The sequence below is a fragment of the Spathaspora passalidarum genome (genome assembly GCF_000223485.1).
Source record: "Spathaspora passalidarum NRRL Y-27907 unplaced genomic scaffold SPAPAscaffold_4, whole genome shotgun sequence".
NCBI lineage: Eukaryota > Fungi > Ascomycota > Pichiomycetes > Serinales > Debaryomycetaceae > Spathaspora > Spathaspora passalidarum.
In genome coordinates this window covers 310798-332616 of record NW_006767428.1, presented here as the reverse complement: position 1 = coordinate 332616, position 21819 = coordinate 310798, and the positions used below count along the sequence as shown (strand labels likewise).

The window sequence follows — 21819 nt, the reverse complement described above, 5'->3', positions numbered from 1 at the left end:
GGGGGGTGGATTGAGGCAGTGTGTGTAAAGTTAAATATTAGTAAAATGCAAAAGAATATGTCTTGTATTTATATTAAAATCTCTCAGATTAGAAAATTGTGGAGAAGGAGAAGATACAACTGAAACAGAGTTTCACTTAGACGTGTGGGTGAATCTGAAAGTGAGGAGTGATATTTTTACCGTGACTCCTCTCCTCCCCTTTGTATTTTCGTGTGTGTGGTTAGGTAGTGCAACGGATTATTATACCGTGAATGTGGTGGTGGTGGTTGTTGTTTTTAATATGTCCCCTGTTGGTGGTTTTTTGCAACCATCAAACCTGTAAAAGTGAACCTGTAAAACTGTAAGGTAGGATTTGAAAAAAAATTATTGCAGGAAAAGTATATTACATATTACACTTTGTAAAGGCTGACTTACATACGAGATAAACAAATGGCATATAGATTACATGAAGTTAATGAAGACTTCATAAAGGATAAACTTGATAAACAAAAGCTGTCATCAAAGTTTCCGAAAATATTCAAAACGAATGTGGACATCACGAAAATCACCAATTGGCCTGCAATTAAGAAATGGATCCAACATAGAATTGACCAACTAATTCCTGATGATGAGATATTTGTTGAGTATGTGTATGAATTGATACGGTCGGATTCTCCATGTCCTGATATCAAGGCTATACAGTTGCAAGTTGACGATTTCTTGGGTAAAGAGGATTCTCTTGAGTTTTGCACTCAGTTATGGCAGTTGCTAATAGATAGTGAACATGGGAAATTGAAAGATAACAAACAAGTGAAGGAACAGCCAGTGAAGGAACAGCCAGTGAAGGAACAGCCAGTGAAGGAACAGTCAACGAAGGAACAGCTGGACAGGAAAGAAGAGAAACAGGTACAGGAACAACATGAAGCCAAAATACAATCTCCCAAGAAAACAAAAACAAACTATAATAGAAGCAGTTCATACACCTCCAAAAGCAACGAATCAACAAACAAGACATCATACAGAAGCCAAAATGACCGAGACTATAGACGAGATCGCGACCTACCAACATACAAAGCCAATACCCACGGACAACGACAACGAGAATCGCCTGACGAAAGGTATAGAGACGAAAGAAGAATACGAGCAAGAAAGGGAAATTAATAGAGTATATATATACAATTCGTATATCGTAACCATTCATTCCTAAGTATTACTCATAGTAAATGATTTGCGTGTCTCTACCAAATCAAACTGAAACTTCACAGAAAAAAAAAGTGTGTGGCCAACTTTAACAGAAGCGATTGTCACACACCCTTTTTGTTGACAATACAACTCTAAAACATCACAACAAGTACAAACCATGTCTGATCAGGTACCAATGGATCAAACAGGTCAAGATGACCGCCAACAGCAACAGCATCACCACCATCACCATCATCATCACCAAGATAAACAATCACAACAAGTCCCAGTAGACCCAAGCGGGAATCCCGCCAACAGAATCGGAAAGTATCAAATCATCAAGACTTTGGGTGAAGGTTCGTTTGGTAAAGTTAAGTTGGCCCATCATTTAGTCACGGGACAACGAGTTGCTCTTAAAATCATCAATAGGAAAACATTGGCTAAATCAGACATGCAAGGTCGTGTAGAACGAGAGATTTCCTACTTGAGATTGTTGAGACACCCACACATTATCAAGTTGTATGATGTGATTAAGTCCAAGGATGAAATTATTATGGTTATTGAGTATGCCGGTAAGGAATTGTTTGATTATATCGTCCAACGTGGTAAGATGCCTCAAGATGAAGCTAGAAGATTCTTTCAACAAATTATAGCTGCCGTGGAATATTGTCATAGACACAAGATTGTCCATCGAGATTTAAAGCCAGAAAATTTGTTATTGGATGATCAATTAAATGTCAAGATTGCTGATTTTGGGTTATCTAATATCATGACTGATGGGAATTTCTTGAAGACCAGTTGTGGTTCTCCAAATTATGCTGCCCCGGAAGTTATTAGTGGGAAATTATACGCTGGTCCCGAAGTTGATGTTTGGTCGGCTGGGGTTATCTTGTATGTCATGCTTTGTGGTAGATTACCATTTGATGACGAATTTATTCCTGCTTTATTTAAGAAGATTAGTAATGGGGTTTATACATTACCTAATTATTTATCACCGGGGGCTAAACATTTATTAACGAGAATGTTGGTGGTTAATCCGTTGAATAGAATAACCATTCATGAAATAATGGAAGATGAATGGTTTAAACAAGATATAGCCGACTACTTATTACCACCTGATTTATCCAAGAACAAACATAAGAAGATTGATATTGATGAAGATGTGATTAAAGCACTTAGTATGACCATGGGATATGATCGTGATGAAATCATAAATGTTATTGAACGTTGTAATAAACTGAATGCTCCACAACAACAATCCAATGAAATCTTGGATGCTTATTTGTTGATGAAGGAAAATCATTCCTTGGTTAAAGATTTAAAGCAATCTAAACAAGACAAGATTGATTCATTTTTGTCACAATCTCCACCGCCAACATCATTCACTCCAGGGTCTACCAGTTCTGCCCCTGGCGTACAACAATCTTTAACTTACCAAACATTGGCTACTGTTCCTGATTTGTCACAATTACCTACATCAACAATTGCAATTTTACCATCATCATTACCATCTATCCATCGGGCATTCATGATGGAATTGAATCCAAATCAGTTATCCTCAAACATAAACCCTACCCCTACTAAAAAGCTGAAGACAAGATGGCATTTCGGGATACGGTCAAGATCGTATCCCTTGGATGTGATGGGGGAAATATACCGTGCCTTGAAGAACTTGGGTGCAGAATGGGCCAAACCTACTGAAGAAGAATTATGGACCATTAGAGTGAGATGGAAGTATGAAAGTGGGGATGCAATGCAAGAAAACACGCCTAATTTAATGAAGATGCAAATCCAATTGTTCCAATTGGAGCCTAATAACTATTTAGTTGATTTTAAATTCGATGGGTGGGAAACCTCCACGGGCACCCCGCAAGATAGCTTCAAACAGGACTTAGATGAAGTTGGTTCGTTTTCAGCTTATCCTTTCTTGCATTTGGCTACTAGATTAATTATGGAGTTAGCAGTTAATAGTCAAAGTGGATAGTCTTATATTCTGTGTATACAAAAAAATTTTAGAAAATGACATTGGACCAAGTATGTGCATGCAAAAAAAAAAGAATAGTAGTTAAACTTTTCAATTAAACTCTAATTCAAGAATAAAAGAAAAAAGAAGTACTGGTACGGAATGAACTTTGTACTGGTAGAATCATGTCCAAAGTACTTTGTAAAAAGAATATAGAAAAAAATAGTGACTCCGACGCGGTTCGAACGCGTGCATCTTTACGATAGTAGAACTTGAGTCTACCGCCTTAACCACTCGGCCACAGAGCCCCTTTTTTATTCAGAAAATTTCTTGGTTTTTGTGACTGTGTTATAGTCACGTGACTTTTCAATTTGGGAATATCTCAACATTAAACAAGTTCTTGATAATAAATATTATGTAATTAAGTGAAAACCTGGTTAATACTTACTTAAACATATCTATTTGCGCTAGTTTTGTTATTTAATGGGTGTTTTTTTAAATTTTTGTAATTTTTGAAAAAAAGTTGCAAAATATCTATTCAGAAAGTTAAAGGAAATATACCTAAGCCAGTTCTAGGACAAATAGAATACAATTAGTCAATAATTGGATTTAACACCAAAACAAACAAGCAGTATTAGACTCAAATATCATATATCATACCAAATTTTTATAAAGGAACATTGCTATAAGTTTGTTTGCAATTTTACCATTGCAACCAAATAGTTCTCTACTATTTCGGTGTTAACGGCAAAATTTCTAGCTATACTCAAAAGTAAAGGAGAAACTATACAAGAGGAATATGCTATAATAACTAATAGTCTTGTCGGTTATGCTCAGTGGCAGTTTTTCATTGAAAAGGAGAGTACTGAAAAATATTCCTACAAAAAAGGTTCTGACAACTTTAAAACAAGGCGATGGCAAAGACTATTTTAGATCATCTAGAAATATTCTCATAATAGTCAGTTATACGTTGGCAGTTCATTTAAATTCCGCAAAAGAGCAAAATCAAGAAACACTAACCACGAGATTTATTTCAAAAATGGTAGCGCTTACTTCCACAGGCAAAAGAAATATTGAACCAATTTAGCTGTACTGCCTTTTAAGTGAGAATTCCACATGGCAGGTGAAACAGGAGGGTACTGGGTATAACCCTCCCAAAGGAATATCCTCTCTGCTACATCCAGCATGTCCTCGTTCGAAGAGTGGCTCGTACCATGCTAGTTTATGCAACAACATTGTACAAGGTTTGTTGAAAGAGGGCTTCGCACAAGAGTATACTGAGTAACGCCACGGATGAAGCTAGTTCACTCTATTCCAATCCACCATAGTAATACCACCTTCAAAGCTCGTCCCGAATCGGGGTGGAATGTAAATAAATCAAATATTTTCGTGAAAGTAGTAGAACTCTCATTGTAAGAAAAAACAAATTCGTGTTTTACTATTTCCTAAAAAGGCAAAATTGCGGTCATGTGATCCATACATTAACCTGAGCATACAATTTACTAAACAATGCAAGCCTCGCTTGAATTTCGCATTTTTGTGTCGTTGCAACGACCCCCTTTATAAATTGGCGTTTAATTAGTTACATATTAATTGAAGCCAAGCACAAAGCCCTAGCAACGACCCCCAGGAGGGAAATCTTTTGTAGCTGTGCAGTTTTTTCTTGAGGTTCAACTTTCGTTCCAAAGTTCTACACAACTTCTTCTTTACCATTTGAATAGAAATAACTGCTGTCGTCATCTATACCGTCAGTTTTTCGCAACTCCACACTACTTATTCCCAAAACCATCATCTAAATTTTTCTCTACAGGGCTGTTACAAAGCAAGGAGGGAAAGTCACACAATCAGAGCACTACAAGTTAAGACCACCACACACAGAGACAATTATGATCTCGCTAGACTTAACCCAGGAGGACCTTCCCACTGATACCAGCATCCGCTTGAATGAAGTCATCAAATGCATTGCTAAAGCCAAAAAATGCACCGTATTAACAGGAGCAGGGATATCATGTAATGCCGGGATCCCTGATTTCAGGTCCTCAGATGGATTATACAACTTGGTGAAACAACGACATCCCCTGAAGATCACCCGGGGTCAGGACTTGTTTGACATTTCATTGTTTCGGGATGAAATTTCCTTGAGTTTGTTTTGTACGTTTATGGAATCTCTATACAAGTCAAGTTTGAAGGCCACCGCCACGGAGACACACAAATTTATCAAAGTGTTGAAGGACAAGAATAAGTTGTTGAGATGCTATACCCAGAATATCGACTGTTTAGAACTGACTATGAATTTAAATTTGGGGATAAATTTGAAGGAGTTTGACAATAGCAAGTTTAACGAAGTGTGGAAAAACTTGGATGTGGTGCAGTTACATGGGAACTTGCATAAACTTTCATGTACTTCCTGTTTCAGTAATTTCGATTGGAATGAAAAGTTTCAGAGTATGTTGAGTCAAGGGTTGAATCCTGAGTGTTCGGTTTGTTATGCAAAGTATGAAGAGAGATTATACTCGGGAAAGAGACTCACGGGGAATATCGGGGTGTTACGTCCAGATATTGTATTATATGGAGAGAACCACCCACAGTCAGAATTATTATCCCAAGGGCTTAATGTTGATTTGAGAAGCAAACCGGATTTGTTAATTATTATGGGTACTTCTTTAAAAGTCGACGGGGTCAAGCGATTAGTTAAATGTTTAAGCAAGTCTATCCATGAAAAGGGAGGCAAGGTGATATTCATAAACAAGACTCCCCTTTCCAAGCAATGGAAGAATGTCATTGATTATGAAGTTCTCACAGATTGTGATGATTTTGTGAGAATATTAAAACGCGAAATTCCCGACTTGTTCTTGACCCAAGAACAACTCGACAGTAAGAAATTGAACAATCCAATCACAGAACAGCTTCCAGCTGTCAAACGAGAACCAAAAGTAAAATCAGAGCCAAAAGTAAAACAAGAAATACCGAAATCCAAAGTGAAACGAGAAGTCAAAAAAGAGATACTAACTCCGCCAACCACCCCCACAAAGAAACGTTCACCAGCACCAACATTGAAACGGAAAAGAGCTTCCACCACCAAAGACCCTGCTTGTAAGAAACTTAAGTTTGGAATTGCTACTCCGATGTCGTCATTTAGTGAAGATAGTAGTCGTCTGACCAGCGAAGAAGCCGAGGTTATTCCTGTGGACAGTAGCACTGATGATGACAAACCTTTGAATACCATTAGTCGGTCTAAGTTGAACCGATTGCCTACGAGATCAAGAGTAAAACAAGAGATTTCTATATAAACATTTATAGCATTTGTAACATTAGTACCATATTAGTAACTGAGCAATTTTCATATGCAAAAAAAAAAAAAAAGGAAAATGTCGTAAATTTCTGGAACAGTTTTTTAAGGAGAATGCAACATATCTTAATCCATAAACATACGAACCTGTCATTGTCAATACAACCACAATTGCCCTTCTACTCACAGACGTCCGTAACCTCATTGTTTGCTGGCCGCAACATCCCCCCCCTCCCCTCTCCCCCCCACAAAAAGGAGCCACTGCGTTTTAATACTTTGCCACCATGGATCAAGTATCAAACATCTTAGGCAACATCCTTTCCATTGAAGAAGGACTGCCTGAAGTAATTGACACCAGACCGAAAACCATCAAACGAAAATCACTCGAATTGGACTTTAGTACGTTTTGGAATTCCGATAAGAAAACCGAAGAGGACAGCGAAGAGAATGAAGACGACCTGAATATGTCTGTTGCCAGTGTTCCACCCGCCAATTCCGGCTCTTCTTCATCGCAATACATGGCGGATAAGTTGATGGAGAAGGCATTAGCCATGATAATCCCTACTGAAATCCATGATTATCAAACCACAAAAATCATCGAAGATAGAATTGCCATACAGAAGCAACGACCAGGGTTAAGCTTCAACATTATGCAAAAGAATTCAAATATGTTGCACCAGCGGAACTCGTCCAACTACGTCATGATCAATTCAATTATTCAGTTTTTCAACTGGGATGACACGTACTTTACCATTGGTGTCTTGCTAATCATCACCCATATAATTCTCAAACCGTTGCTATTAACAGTTGCTCCACTTGTGTTTGTCCTTGCTAATGTCATCATCCCTCACTATTTACTTGTTTACCCTCCCGACGCCACTCAGAAGTACCTTGATGTGAACCCAGTACCGGCGAATTTGCCCTTGGGGAAATACAAAATTGCCAAACCAGTGCCGTTATTCTCGCGGGAATTCTTTTTGAATTTGACCGACACCCAGAACTTTATGCGGTACTATATTGACAGTTATGACTTTATCGTGTGGATAACCCGGGACTACTTGTACTTTAAGGATGAGCAGGTGAGTTCGTTGGTGTTGCTTTTGATGTTGGGCACGATTATCATGAACTTTTATACTGTGCCTATCCTTTTTGAGTTTGCTTTGAATCATGTTAGATTTGTCAAGATTAGTATGATTTTGAGTATTTGGTTGTTTGTGATTATGTTGCATCCCAACAATAGAGGTTCGCTTCTTGAATGGCTATACAACGAGGATACCCGATTGAATTTCCAAAACTATGTAAATAAAGTGGAGGCAAAACTTATCGGGCTACTTGAAGAAAACGAGCCCGGCTCAGAGGATGATTCAATCTATGTTGAGATTTTCGAGTTACAGAAACTTGATTTGGGTACCAAGATTTGGGAATTTATTGGATTTACTCCAAATTTCTATACTGCTAACACATCAACTAGACAATACAACAGCAGTATATCCAAGGATGAAGATAATACTCCCGAGGGACCCAAATACTTGAGAATTCCACGCAAGGACACATTGAATGAGATATTGCCCCCCAAGACATACGAATTCGTCGGATCCTGGACTATTGATTATAATGTGACATCCTGGGTCGAGCAAAACTTGATTAAGGACCTAGTGATTATTGATGATGATGAAAAATGGGCTTATGATTATACCGAAGATGATGAAATCACCACAGACGTGTTTCGAAGAAGGAGATGGATTAGGAAGGTAACCAGGTCGAAAACAGCATAAAATATTACTTTAGGAAATCCATAAGATTAAGACTTTTCGTTTCGGTTTTCTGTTTCTTCTTTTCACTGAGTAGCGATGATAGATTAAGTTTTCTCTTTTTGGCGCGATCTTTTGACTTGACATTCTTGACGGATGGCTGCTTGACCTGATTTGTATGGTCTGGTGTCCATTCCGCCTTGAATTCGACTTTTTCTCCCACAGGTTCCTCCACTTTCTTGTTTTTCTCTTGGATTAGAGAATCATCATAGCTTGTATGGCGACAGACTGTACAGCGATATCGCAACCTCCTCTTGCCAACATTTTCCCCTTTCTTCTTCTTAGGATATGCTATGCGAATAGATACAGTCAACCCTGGAATCCATAAATTCCCACAACCCTGACAAAACTTGTATGTTAATAAAGGAGGAAGGTTGATTTGTTTGATTAAATTGTGTCTTTCGAAAAGAACAGAGTAGTTTTGTGATAGTGGAGAAATTGCATTGGAATGAGCTAGGTCATACAAGTGCAATGATGTTATTTGATTTGGATTTAGTGGCTTCTCTTGTGACATTGGTGATAAGAGCAGGATCAAAACACGGAATTGGTTTTGATAAAATCAGATATGATGATGGGTTGCAACATTTTTAAATTTACGCGCAGAGTGTGTAAATCGTGGGATGACACCACCCTTCTTTAATAGTTGCAAATGATTGACAACCCACACCCCAGACAAACAGATGGAGCTGTGTGAATACAAGAGAATATCTCTATAATGAGAGGCCAAAAGATTGAGCTTGTTTTGGAACTATTTCCAAACTAAACAAAAAAAAGTAAGACGATTATAATACATGGCGTCAACACTAAATTTAAGTAGTAACCATTATCCCTCTGCTAATCAATCCAGCCAATTGCACGAAGTGCAAGAGAAACAGGAAGATTTTATGTGGCAAGAAAGGAAATAACGGTTAGGTGCTTTATCCATTGTTTGAAATAGACGGGATCAACATAATCGGGATACAACGACCCATTGACTTGAGGAACATTTCGCAAACCAATAATATTTCAACGATTTAGCGAATTACACAAGCACACACACAAACACATATACGGCCCAATGTGACACAATCCAACACAATTATCAAAATGTAATCGGATGACTTATTGGAAGTAGAGTATTGGTTTATTTTCTTGAGGCGGGATTACCAAGAATGGAATACAAAAAAAAAATCCTAGATATTGATCACCTACCTGTCTCATGGTGCGCAACACCTCAAACTAATTTGCCATGCCGAATTAATCTAATACAGGACAACTCCTTCTCCTCCTCAACCTCCCCACCTACTGGATGAGCCACAATGCAATCATATGTACTCCTCTAATCATGCTATCAAAATCTTCAATAAAAAAAAATATTCGTAATGTAATCATTGCGAAACCCTGTCCATTCGCAAAAGTTTCCTTTTGGATAAGCCGAACGTGAAAACAGAATTTGATTTGACTACAGAGTCTCCGCATTGTTAATCCAACCAGTAACATACTGCAATATATTAAATAGTAAGCAAATCTAAATCACACACAGACAAAGCCTCCCTGCCGCCCCCTTAAATTTTGCAGCTTTTATTCTGCACACGCGCAAGGTAATAATACGAACAAGGTATTACATCCAAACATCAGTAGAAAGTGGTTGTCCGAAAATCGGCTACACAAAAACCAACCAATTAAACCTTGACAAAATTAGCTTAGTAATAAGCACTAACCCGATAAGCGGAGTTTTACTAGTGTGCAGTATCACCTACAAGGCGTAACATTCTTGCAGGCGGGACCCAATAATATACCCGAATTAGGATTTATCGGTGGTTACCATATTTCACATTAGCTTTAGCTCATTCATTTTTTTGACAACACATTTTAATTTTCCTAAACCAGGTTTACATCATGATCATGACCCAGAAGATGAATCAGTTACGATTAATCATCCCCGATGCCAAACAGGGCAAAGTCCTCAAAACCTGTGTCCGATGTCGTCAACACAAGACTAAATGCGATGCCATAACCACCAACCCATTCCCATGCTCCCATTGCTTTAAGAAGAACTTGTCATGCAAATTAGACATGGTGACGACCAAGCGAACTACCCATACCAACGTAGTCAATAATGAAGTGTATGAAAAATTAACTAACGAAGTGGAGGATTTGAAAGTGGTGTTGGATAAACTTATAGAGAGGAGGAACAATATGGTCAAATTGTTGATTCAACGAGGGGCAGCTATACAGAAAGAAGCATCTGCTTCGGTAGAACCAGAATTAATCAAAAAGAGCCCAGAGAACATGACTCCTTCTGTATCACAAATACAGTCTTGTATTCAGACTCCTGAAGATATACCCATGACTCCAACAATCACTGCCAGTCCAACCAGTGATGCTTTTGTCATCAGCACCAACAAATCGGTTGCGCCCATTGCATTAACTCACAAACAAGCACATATACTATTCAACAACTATGAATCGAATTTCAACAAGTATTTACCGATATTCCCTGATGAGTTCTTCACCAGTTTGGATTTGGTTAAATTCAACCAAGAAAACGAATTATTGTTTTGGTGTATTGTATTCACCAGTTACTTGAACAACCCAATACCCAACTGTAGTGATAATTATAAAGTTCTTGCCGAACACATCAAGTCATTAGTGGTGGAAAAGTGTTGGTTTCAAACTCCAAGATCGGTATACGTGATATCGTCCTTGCTTATATTAACCACCTGGCCAATACCCAACAACAGTGGGAAGATCGGCGACCACTTGGCCATCAAGTTCATTCTGACCATGAAGTCACTCTCATACCAATTTGGATTACACAAACTAGAATTCATTGATGAGTTTAGTCACAAGACTAAAATGAACATTTCTAAAGATATAAACTTGAACAATTTAATAAGAGAAAGAATCTACAAGTTCATCAATATAAATTCAAACTACTGGTTAATCAGCTTAGGATTGTCCAACAACAACTACAATGGATTCACACAGGACTATATCATTAACAAATCTTCAAATATCGACATATACAAGGACACATCCCCCTGTGACCATTACATCAACTCGATGTTGAAAATCTCCATGATCCAAGCTAAACTCAACGAGAACATGAATGTATTATTAAACGACACCAACGAATCAATCATGATGATGCCTAATCAAATCAACACCACCAAACTTATCAATTTCAACATGTTTGAAATCATCTTGAATGACTTGTCAAAGATGTTGGGCAAACACGATTATCTTGACAATTTAATCAGCGTGTCTATTGAATATTCAAAATTGCAACTATTCATTTATTCTTTATCACAATCGGACATAACGATACTCGAGTATAAGAAGTACATCACCAAGATTGTCAATTGCAGTTTCACCATTCTTACATTGGTGAAAGATTTGCAATTCAATCAATTGCCAGCATATTACAAACTACCAATTGAATTCTCCCTTCTTATTCTCATTCGAATTTTTAAATCTCCAATCTTGAATTCATACTCGGATTATCAGTTCGTCAAGAACTTGATTAATCAGTTCTACAAAATCATATTTAGTGATTCCAAGTGGAGGTTCATCAATTCCAAGTTGGCCAAGATTGTGAGTAAGTTTGATAAGTTGGACAATTTGTTTATCATTGATAAAATGAAGGATGTGAATGGTAACCCGTCGTTCTTTTTGGTTAATAAAATGAAGAATTATTTGTGTTTTAGCTTGAACTACGAGTTGATTTGGTTGATATTTGAGCGTGAGAGAAGTGACAAAATGGACGAACAAAGCAAAGGAAACAAGGTTATAAATTGGGATACTTTTGGGATTAGTGATGATAATTATGATTTTATCAATTATATTAAAAGTAACGAATCAGTTTTTATATAATTAATAGACATATATCACGGGAAATACATGTAGCAGCCTCTATAATAACAACAGATATAGATTGTATTTACGGTTGTGGAAGATGCGTATCTTCTCGTAAATACGATTCGGCTAGCCAAATTTGGCAACCAATTTTTTTTTTTAACTAAAATTTGCATTTATTGAACTTGATTGAATTCAGGAAATCTATTCCGAAATACAACCCATTCAAAAATTAACCTAAGAGATAGTGAGCTTGTGAATCACTAACCTAAAACCATGCTATTACAAAGTATTTTCATGTAAACAAACTGCGCACAAGAGAAGGTCATTAATATTAATAGTATATCTCAATTTTTACATACTATGTAGCCTATACACATCCCATCCCCCTTCCTTTTCAACTCTATAAACCAGCAAATAATTAACGATCTAACCACTGACGATTTAATTTCTTGTTAAAAACAAACGGTTTAGTAATCACAAACACAATAAACAATAGTATGACAGTAATGGTCAACTTCCCCTTGGCAAAACTGCCACTTAAAATATCAAACGACTTCGAAGGTTGAATAACTGAACAGAACTGATTACACTTATTGAAATAACAAATGACACTAGTTGATTCAAACCTCGTAGGTTTAATAAGAATCTTTCCTGTTGGGTCTAATTGATACTTGTGATTAATTGCTGGTGGTTGGGCCAATATTGGATCATATGGAATCACACTAAAGTCATTCAGGTAGTCTTGTCTAGTCAAAACCCTATCATCTATTCTTCTACTGTTGAGGACAAATTTGGGGATTTCTATAAGTTGGCCAGATTCAGTGATTGCAATAATTGATTTTGTGGTTATTCCATAAATGGTTTTAGATGAGGCAATGTCTAAGATTCTTTCCGGATTTATGAATGATTTTGTTTTTACAGAATCAATAGACAAGTCTCGGTCAAATACTGAATTGGAGGTTTGCATTGGTGGCTTATCAAATAAATCCACAACATTAATTCTTTGTTCGAATCGTGGGGAGTTGATAAAGTACGAGTAAACAATCCAGTTATCATCCATGACAATCTTTACTGAACTTAAATCAATGATTTCTTCTTCAGGATGAGCAGAAACATGCAATAGATTACCAGTAATACCGTCAATTAAATACAACTTTAATTGTTTGTCGAATGTTAGCACTGAAACTAAATTTGGATTCAAGTATTTATACAATACCGATTTGTCAGCCAATGGAATACCCACGGACGAAGTAGTTGAATCAGGATCAATACTAGCCATGTTCACAATAGTTTCACCAAATCTAAACTTCCATGTTTGTTTAGCTGTGACTTCACCATGAGGAATGAACTGTCCGGAAATATAATTCTCACCCTTTTCAACCAAAAAAGAATCTTCGGAAACACTATTAAGAAGAATAGTAGATTCACCACGTAAAGCAGCCGTCCCTCTTACTTTAACAATCTCAGTATAATTCTCATTCCTGATCCGTTCAATAATCGATCCATCAGAACTATCAAACACAAGCACAAATCCATGGAAGATAGCAATCAATCTATCCTGATCTAATTGATCCAATGAGATAAATTCATCATGAATGGGTACTGATTCCCAGGCAATACCACCAGTAGATTTAATAGCAACTAGTTTCTGATGAGAATCATCGAAAAATACAATATACTTTGTGAATCCAAAATCTTCGGAAGATTCGTTCGACGTTATTCCATTCTTAGCTAATGAAACTATGAATTTCCCAAGTTCGGCCAAGTGTCGTTTGACTCTGGTTAACCAATTAGTCAAGATGTACTTGTTATCCACTTCTAAAATTTCATGTACTTGATGAATTGTTTGTTGTGATTCTGGTGGATTGATAATTATGTAAGAATTTGAGTTTGAATAGTATTGATAATGAGAAGTGATTGGTTTGATTAATTGACCATCAAACAAACTGAATAATCCTCCATTTAACTCATTATCAATTGAAAGTAATGCCAATTTATCCTCGTGAACAGTTAGAAAATCATGAGAAGTGCTATGGCTAAGTTTAATGGTGAACTTCTTGATGCTGTTTGGGTTCTTGGTGATTAAAAAGTCAGTCAAATCAAACACATCTTTGACTCCAATTGAACTAGAAGCCACAATTAAATCATTCAATGGAGAATTTAACAATTCAACACGTGAAGCAGACTTTATGTGTAAAGTATCCACCAATTCGACTTTCTTAGTGATACTTATAATCTTGATCAGATCATCCAAACTAGAATATAAGAAATTTTCATTGATAACTTGTAAATTCTTGAATGAATCATTTTCAATTCTTGTAAATTTCTTCTTGCGTTCATTCAATTTGAAAACTTGATCGTTTTCAGTAATGATTATTCCTGACTTGAAGTATTTAATTGATCCTACGGAAAATTCAATGTCAAAAAGAACCCTACCTTTTCCAAATTTGAGTAATCGTGAATCGTTAACTATCACATATGCAAATCTGCCATTTGAATCAACTCTAATTGTTTCCACTACTTCAAGTTCGAGTTTGCTAACCGAACCAGTGGCATGGTCAATGTATGCTAACCTACCACTCGAATCAACAACAAACACACCTTGACCTGCATCAGCAATATGAACTGGACTTGCAGACAAAGTAACAATATTCAATGCACCATTTTTAGAATCTACTTGATATATGTCATGGCTTTCTTCATTATAAATATAGACTTTTTCTTTAGTAGTGGACAACTTACTAGATCCCAAGTTATGAATATGAATCTGCCAATGCACAGCATTATCCCCTTTTACGTCAATACCGACCAATTGGTCGGATGTGCTAACTCCAACTAATGTATTATTGCTTAGTTCAAATTGAGTCAATTGTCCATATAAATAATTGATGATTTCTTTAGAAGTGAATGCATCAGAAAGCAAAACTGCATGAACAAAGGATATGAGTGAAAGTATCAAAATCAGACTGAGAGCTTTCATGATGTATCAATTGAAAGTCTTGGTCTGAATACTGAGTCTATGTGAGATAGTGAAACTAGAGAGTTTGTTGGTGGCTGCCATTTTCTTTTTTTTTTTTTTTTGTAAAGAGGGTTTTAGAAATTAGTACGGGAAAAAAAAAAGAGCTTCATTTGGTAAAATCCATGAACCAACAACGCTCAAATACAGTTACGAATCATTGACAAACGCTAGCATCAATGTCTATAATTAAACAAGTAGCATATGGAAGTTTATTTGTTAAGCGGGCCTAGACCATTTCTAGATGGCGATTCCAATTTCGTCTTTCCCCTCAAAATTCTTGGCGCAGTTATCTCATTTTAAGGCGACGTACACCTACAAACGAATCACAAGGATCGTCAACTGAAATGTTTTTGGAGAAAAAACATATAAAGTGGTAAACTTCGTGCTTTATCAAGATTCATTTTTTTTTTTTTGCAGTAGATATTTTCTATTTATTCAACTATTTATCATGGATTATCGTGATATTTTGCTTATTCTTTTAGCGTGTATCTGTACGTATAATTGCACTTACGCTAAAGTAAGTCGTGACTAACCTAAATTTTTAGTCCCACCAGCCCCAGTCATTATTAAGAAGGGATGTAGACAAGAAGTATTTGTTAATATCATGTGGTGGTGTGTTTTCATATTATTTGCTATAATACATGCCATGTATATAGTTATTACTAATCCATATGAGAATCCTGTTGATGTTCAACACTATACAATCTATAATGTACCAACTCAATCAGTTTATACTGATATTCCTCAAGACGATGTTCCTCCATATGAAAAAATTGACGCGAGTATTGTACCAAAAGCAGAACAGGAAGTTGAAATAAAAGAGGTTGCAACTAAAGAGCCAAATGCAGAACCAAAGGATAAACAAATCACAGAACAAAAAGAATAAAAAAAAACATATTAATTATTGCAAAAGAGTCTATGATTTACTTACGAAGTCTTTTGTTGGAAGCTGTAGTTTTTTTGCTAAGAAAACAAAAACCTGTTTTTGCAACTATTTTCAGCAGGAACTGGAAATTTAATCTGAATATAAATATGTAAATAATATACTTGTAAATAAATCCAATCATGTAAATAATAAATAATTGTTAGTAATACCCATTATACGTTTACACTGCCCTGTAGGTTTATATACCAAGGCGTAGCATTCATGCATATTCATGCTTCACAGATACGCAGCCTGCATATAAAGATTCATTTACGAGGAGTTCCGTAATTGTATGGCAGATTTATATAAATAGATACTCTGATTTAATGTACAAGAATATAGAATGACCGATTGTTTTCCTTTTAAGAAAGAATTGATCTATCTAATCTATTATATGAACAGACACTTATTAAATTGATAATACAATGGATTCGAACGATTGGTTACTTATCATTTTAGCATTCTTAAGTATGTATATTAAAACTGCAGAAAATCGCAGCATGCCTAACAAAAACTCTAGTTCCTCCAATCCCAGTGATTGTTAAAAAAGGGTGTTCAAATTCAGTCTTTCTTAATATTTTATTATGTTTATTAGGAGGGGTATTCGGTATAATTCATGCTGTTTATGTAGTTGCTACTAATCCATATGAAAGTCCTTATTATGATTTTGAAAGTTATAGAAGTTCCAGTTGTTCATCAAAGAGGAGTAGCAGTTCTAGTCTCCCACACCCCAATGTATAATCCTTCACATACTCCCTACAAAGTCATAATTTAACCCGATTACTGTACACCTCATTTAATTACCTTGTTAACAACATGTGGATAATATCTTGAATCCAAAAAAGACAAAGAGGGCAGGAATTGCCTGATTATATATATATAAGTCATTACAGATCTTATTCTGTGAACGGTTTTCAAATATTTGAACAGTTTCATACTGGCTTGGTAATTGCAACTTAATCTTAGTTAGCAATAAAATTAATGCCAATATATACTAAATTAGTTAATGTTAAAGGTGGAGATCTATACTTTTATGTTTATTTATGTATGATTTGACTCTTCGTTATTAATAAGCATGGTAAAAAATAAAATAAAATAAGAAGACAATGTGATATTGTCAACAACAACTACAGCTCATGTTATAAATACTAAAATTGGAAATCCACAAGGTTTAGTTAGTATGAATTAACACTTAACTTAATTTAATAAAAAAAAATACACTTGTATGTTTTAAAGCTTGTGTAACACTGTAAGTGTAAACTGGCAGAACTTACATCTTAATTTGGTTTTAAAAATAAAAGGACACTTTTAGAAACGAATGAGCATTGCTTATTATCTCTGAGTATTTGTCACATATGTATTTCATATGATACGGTAACTAGTATCTATGACGATTTTACTCTGCCTTATTGGTCACAGTTTCCTGCATGTGGTTCAATGTTATAACCTGATACGCAACCTGCATAGAAAATATAATGATGATTTGCAAAAGGTCATGTAAATGTTTAGAAGCAATTATATAAATAGATAGTACTTCCTCTAGAAACATTTACAGATCTATTCTACCGCTTTAATATAAATTAGTTAATTCAAATCACAATGGATTTCCGCGACTTGCTACTTATCATATTAGCAATTTTCAGTATGTAATATCTTAAAGTTGCAGCAAATCACAGTATGACTAACCAAAAAAAACCTCAAGTTCCTCCAATTCCCGTAATTATTAAAAAGGGATGCACAGGTGCAGTTTTCATTAATATTTTATTATGGCTATTACTAGGGTTATTTGGTATAATTCATGCTGTATACGTGATTGCAAGTAACCCATATGTAAAGCCTGATGTTGTTTCAGTTGCTCCTTCATACCATGGAAGTTATAGTGATCATTCTTATAAGAGTGGGAGTTATAGCAGTGGACATTCTCATCCAGGATACAATCATCTACAAGGTCCTCAACCAGGATATAACCCACCTCAACCAAGTTCTAATCTACATCCAGCAGTTTATCCTCCCCACAGTCCTCCTGGCTATAATTCTCCTCCTAAACAGTAACATGGGTATGATGGATCTGTTGAATCAAAAAAAGAGAAGATCAGTATAGCGATCTCATGTTTCTCTCTACCTCCTACAACAGCAAGTTCTTGAATATTTTTTTTTTTCATTTTTTTTTCTTTGACATAGCTAGGTTAAATGAGTTTTCATAATTAGTAAAAAACAAATATTGACAATTATATTCTATACTGACTTGTAAGTTAAACCTAATAGTTAATATCTGGACTATATATACACTGGTGTATGTTTTTTAGGTTTTTACTTTTTAGAATTTCCTAAAAAGAGATCATACTCAGTTGATGCAACCCCCCTTTGACAACAGATACGATGATCGTAAAAGAAACAAGCCAAACCATTAAGTTACTTTGCAGTTACAGATGTGAACTAGTTATTATGTCCCTGACTCTCTGACTCCACTTCCCAGCTAATTTGATGACGTTTTTTTGATCAAACAAGTCTATAAAAATAAATCAAATGGGTTTTTACCCAGATTATATAGTTACATCACACCACTTGTTAACAAGTAAGTTCATTGAGAGTGTTCAACCAAAAAATGGGACTAGAAGTGGCAAAACAGAAAGAACAACATTTTCCTTTTCAGGGGAAACCATCGTGATTTATAGTCTAAACTTTTTGTTGTGTGAGGACAAAAATAAAATGAACAAATCAGTCGATATAAATCCGCCAAATCTTTCTCTCTGCAACCGCATGTGGGTATACTAAAAAGCCTGTCATTTTCAAATGTCTTGAGCAAGAGTTCTCAGTTTCATATATAAAAAGTACCAGCAAATATAACGTGATATCAGTTTAGAATTAAGCAAACTTGCATCCTATGAGATAACGGAGCTAGTATCCACGTTCATCTTACACTGCCTTGCTAGTCACAGTACTTTGATATATTTGTGCATGATGTTTCAGTTCATTGTTTATTTTTCTTGATTCATTACCAATGGAGATGTAATTAATTTGGAAGAAATTATATAAATAGATAGTACTTCCTCTAGAAACATTTATGGATCTATTCTACTGTTTCAATATAAATTAGTTAATACAAATTACAATGGATTTCCGCGACTTGCTACTTATCATATTAGCAATTTTCAGTATGTAATATCTTAAAGTTGCAGCAAATCACAGTATGACTAACCAAAAAAAACCTCAAGTTCCTCCAATTCCCGTAATTATTAAAAAGGGATGCACAGGTTCAGTTTTTGTTAATCTTTTATTATGTTTATTAGCATGGATAGGTGGTGTAGCTCATGCTGCATTTGTTGTTGTTTCAAATCCACATATAAAGCCTGAAATTATTGTTGTTTCTCCAACAAATCATGGAAGTAATAGTGATCCTTATTACAAGACTGAAAGTTATAGTAGTGGATATCCTAACCCAGGTTCTAATCCTCCACAAAATCCTCCTGGTTATAATGCTCAATTAGATCACCCTAAACATGAAAATGGGTTTTATGATGCCATTGAAGCAAAAGAGGGTAAATGAATACAGAAATTTTCGGTCACAATTTATAGTTTACAGAGGTAAATCCTTAAATCTTTTTTTTTTTGTTTATTTTTTTTGCAACCGCTTGTGGTTTAGAACCAAGAGTCTTTCAAGTTTTATTTAGATCCCTTAGATGAAAATAACATTAAGCTAGAACGTAATATCATAACAAAAATAATATACAATAATTGTAAGTTAATGATTAAGATCTAGATTATATGTACATTCATGTATGTCTTGGTTGTTTGTTTTTTTTAGTAAATTAATACGAAAAAAAAAATCCGCCTCAGTTAATGTAAACCCCTTAATAAACAACGATACGTTGAACAAAGCGCAAAATAAATAACAAGCCACACTGTTGAGTGAATAAATAGAAATCTAAGCTATTTTAAAAATGGCGAAATGTATAGTGCTGTTTATTAAACTGGTATACCCCGCTTCTTGCAGGAAGCAGATGTAATCTGGTCATAACATCCTTGGCATTTCTGACTCCACTTCATCATTCATATTACTGAGATGATTACCAAAATGTAAAGATTCTTTAAAATAAGATGAAATAGTTTCTGTATATACAATAAATTTAATTGCACAAGAAAATCATACCATTTTCTTAGACGTTGCATGTACAACTTCACGGTCTTGTGTAAATTTCAACATCACAACAGCTAAGCCAAAACTTTGTCCGATGTGGACCTACCTACATATAACTTCACATCGCCACCCCCCTTCGTGTTTCATATCTGAATACCATCTCACCCAACACAATGGACTATCGTGATTTGTTACTAATCATATTATCATTCTTCCGTAAGTATACCAATTGATCTCCCGGAGCCATCACCCAACTAACGAATAAAATTAGTTCCACCAGTTACAGTAGCGATAAAAAAGGGTTGTACGGAGCCAATGTTTGTTAATATTTTCTTGTGTTTGCTAGCATGGGTCTGTGGTATAGTTCACGCCATATACGTGGTAGTTACCGATCCGTATGATGATAATCCTCCGTCGTACCAAAGTGGTGGCTATATAAATGCACCTCATTCAGATACGGAAGAAAGGTATTTTGGTGGTATGGATGTGGAACTAAAAGGTATAAATCTGTTCACATATCTATAACTTACAATAACAAGAGTTAAAACCTCTTTCTTTTTTTAAAAAAAAATTTTTTTTTGCAACTACTTCGCAATAGGCTTTGTTGAGTTACAATACATCTTCACGGGTTGAGGATGATTGTAACACCAAAACACAATGCTGAAAAATCCTAATACCTAATAAATATTTACTACTTTATAATTCAAACTAGTCGACCGAGCTTTATATGTGTATATTCCTGTGTAAAAATCCACGATTATTTTTGGCTTGAGAGTGTAATCAAATGTGAGTGACAGAATCGTCCTGCACATTGAATACGTCACATTTAAGTTACGAATGCACACCACATTAAAGGTCATTTAAATGATGTAATAAATCACATTTAAGTTACGAATACACACTACACAAGCGTCCTGCACATAGAATAAACCACATTTAAGTTACGAATAAACACCACAAAGAAGCCATTTATATATTGCAATAAATCACTTTTTGGCATCTACTTATTCTTTATAAAAAACATTACACATTTATCTACTTATTCCAAGCTTACACAAACATAAACCTACCACCATGCACTTTTGTGATTTTTTGCTTATCATTTTGGCTATCTTCAGTATGTATATCGTGTGAATTTGCAACAAAAAGCACACCACACCTACTAACAAAAAAATATTTTTCAGTTCCTCCTATTCCAGTAATTGTTAAAAAAGGTTGTACAGGTTCAGTCTTTATTAATATCTTATTGTGGCTTCTAGGAGGGATTTTTGCTATAGTTCATGCCGTGTACGTGGTTGGTAGCAATCCTCATAGAAGGAAGCACGGTTCTCAGACTTCGTACCGTCATCCACTAGCACAGTATCCTGTACAACAAATATATGTTAATCCTAAGTGATAACCAAATTATGTTGCAGCTGGACTAAAGAAGTAGCTTACTATTGACATTTTCATCTGTTTTTTTTATTTTTTTCTTTTCAATGTCAAACTATAAACGAATCAATTCGTAAACAGATGTTACTTACGTTCCTTGCAAACACAAAAAAAATTAGTTTTGAGGTCATTTCTTGCAATAAAACAATACTGCATACAAGAAAGGTTCAGAACAAAGAATAAAAATGGCAAGATAAACCTTTAACCCTAAGGGGCAAAACTAAATTTAGTAGTTACTTATA

General features: G+C 35.4%; 12 protein-coding genes across 12 annotated transcripts; 10 read left to right on the top strand and 2 right to left on the bottom strand. All coding sequences in view use genetic code 12, as the record gives it.

Moving 5' to 3' along the window:
* Window positions 1–369: 369 nt before the first annotated feature.
* SPAPADRAFT_61131 (uncharacterized protein) lies at window positions 370–1182 on the top strand (the record flags this gene model as incomplete). The annotated part of the gene is made up of 1 exon (XM_007375246.1): window positions 370–1182. One exon carries the CDS (start codon window positions 430–432, stop codon window positions 1138–1140), a length of 711 nt encoding a protein of 236 aa, XP_007375308.1.
* Window positions 1183–1294: 112 nt separating this feature from the next.
* Window positions 1295–3207, top strand: SNF1 (AMP-activated serine/threonine-protein kinase catalytic subunit; the record flags this gene model as incomplete). The annotated part of the gene is made up of 1 exon (XM_007375245.1): window positions 1295–3207. The coding sequence occupies one exon, from the start codon at window positions 1340–1342 to the stop codon at window positions 3143–3145; it is 1806 nt and encodes a 601-aa protein (XP_007375307.1).
* A 1625-nt stretch (window positions 3208–4832) lies between these two features.
* On the top strand, window positions 4833–6472 carry HST3 (NAD-dependent histone deacetylase; the record flags this gene model as incomplete). The annotated part of the gene is made up of 1 exon (XM_007375244.1): window positions 4833–6472. A coding segment is annotated over one exon (1096 nt), but the record flags the coding sequence as incomplete, so codon positions are not given.
* Window positions 6473–6514: 42 nt separating this feature from the next.
* Window positions 6515–8739, top strand: SPAPADRAFT_61128 (uncharacterized protein; the record flags this gene model as incomplete). The annotated part of the gene is made up of 1 exon (XM_007375242.1): window positions 6515–8739. One exon carries the CDS (start codon window positions 6698–6700, stop codon window positions 8186–8188), a length of 1491 nt encoding a protein of 496 aa, XP_007375304.1.
* SNM1 (Snm1p) lies at window positions 8193–8738 on the bottom strand (the record flags this gene model as incomplete). The annotated part of the gene is made up of 1 exon (XM_007375243.1): window positions 8193–8738. One exon carries the CDS (start codon window positions 8736–8738, stop codon window positions 8193–8195), a length of 546 nt encoding a protein of 181 aa, XP_007375305.1.
* Window positions 8740–10108: 1369 nt separating the features above from the next.
* On the top strand, window positions 10109–12079 carry SEF2 (Sef2p; the record flags this gene model as incomplete). The annotated part of the gene is made up of 2 exons (XM_007375241.1): window positions 10109–10447; window positions 10493–12079. 2 exons carry the CDS (start codon window positions 10109–10111, stop codon window positions 12077–12079), a joined length of 1926 nt encoding a protein of 641 aa, XP_007375303.1.
* A 403-nt stretch (window positions 12080–12482) lies between these two features.
* On the bottom strand, window positions 12483–15044 carry SPAPADRAFT_50624 (uncharacterized protein; the record flags this gene model as incomplete). Its single annotated transcript, XM_007375240.1, has 1 exon — window positions 12483–15044. The coding sequence occupies one exon, from the start codon at window positions 15042–15044 to the stop codon at window positions 12483–12485; it is 2562 nt and encodes an 853-aa protein (XP_007375302.1).
* Window positions 15045–15531: 487 nt separating this feature from the next.
* On the top strand, window positions 15532–15969 carry SPAPADRAFT_50623 (uncharacterized protein; the record flags this gene model as incomplete). Its single annotated transcript, XM_007375239.1, has 3 exons — window positions 15532–15600; window positions 15629–15695; window positions 15740–15969. 3 exons carry the CDS (start codon window positions 15532–15534, stop codon window positions 15967–15969), a joined length of 366 nt encoding a protein of 121 aa, XP_007375301.1.
* Window positions 15970–16372: 403 nt separating this feature from the next.
* On the top strand, window positions 16373–17076 carry SPAPADRAFT_61127 (YqaE/Pmp3 family membrane protein; the record flags this gene model as incomplete). The annotated part of the gene is made up of 2 exons (XM_007375238.1): window positions 16373–16476; window positions 16529–17076. The coding sequence occupies 2 exons, from the start codon at window positions 16434–16436 to the stop codon at window positions 16747–16749; spliced, it is 264 nt and encodes an 87-aa protein (XP_007375300.1).
* Window positions 17077–17533: 457 nt separating this feature from the next.
* On the top strand, window positions 17534–18251 carry SPAPADRAFT_61126 (uncharacterized protein; the record flags this gene model as incomplete). The annotated part of the gene is made up of 1 exon (XM_007375237.1): window positions 17534–18251. One exon carries the CDS (start codon window positions 17876–17878, stop codon window positions 18107–18109), a length of 234 nt encoding a protein of 77 aa, XP_007375299.1.
* Window positions 18252–19120: 869 nt separating this feature from the next.
* On the top strand, window positions 19121–19821 carry SPAPADRAFT_50622 (uncharacterized protein; the record flags this gene model as incomplete). Its single annotated transcript, XM_007375236.1, has 5 exons — window positions 19121–19163; window positions 19299–19547; window positions 19592–19593; window positions 19652–19745; window positions 19814–19821. The coding sequence occupies 5 exons, from the start codon at window positions 19121–19123 to the stop codon at window positions 19819–19821; spliced, it is 396 nt and encodes a 131-aa protein (XP_007375298.1).
* A 1355-nt stretch (window positions 19822–21176) lies between these two features.
* On the top strand, window positions 21177–21758 carry SPAPADRAFT_152372 (YqaE/Pmp3 family membrane protein; the record flags this gene model as incomplete). The annotated part of the gene is made up of 1 exon (XM_007375235.1): window positions 21177–21758. A coding segment is annotated over one exon (366 nt), but the record flags the coding sequence as incomplete, so codon positions are not given.
* Window positions 21759–21819: the final 61 nt, after the last annotated feature.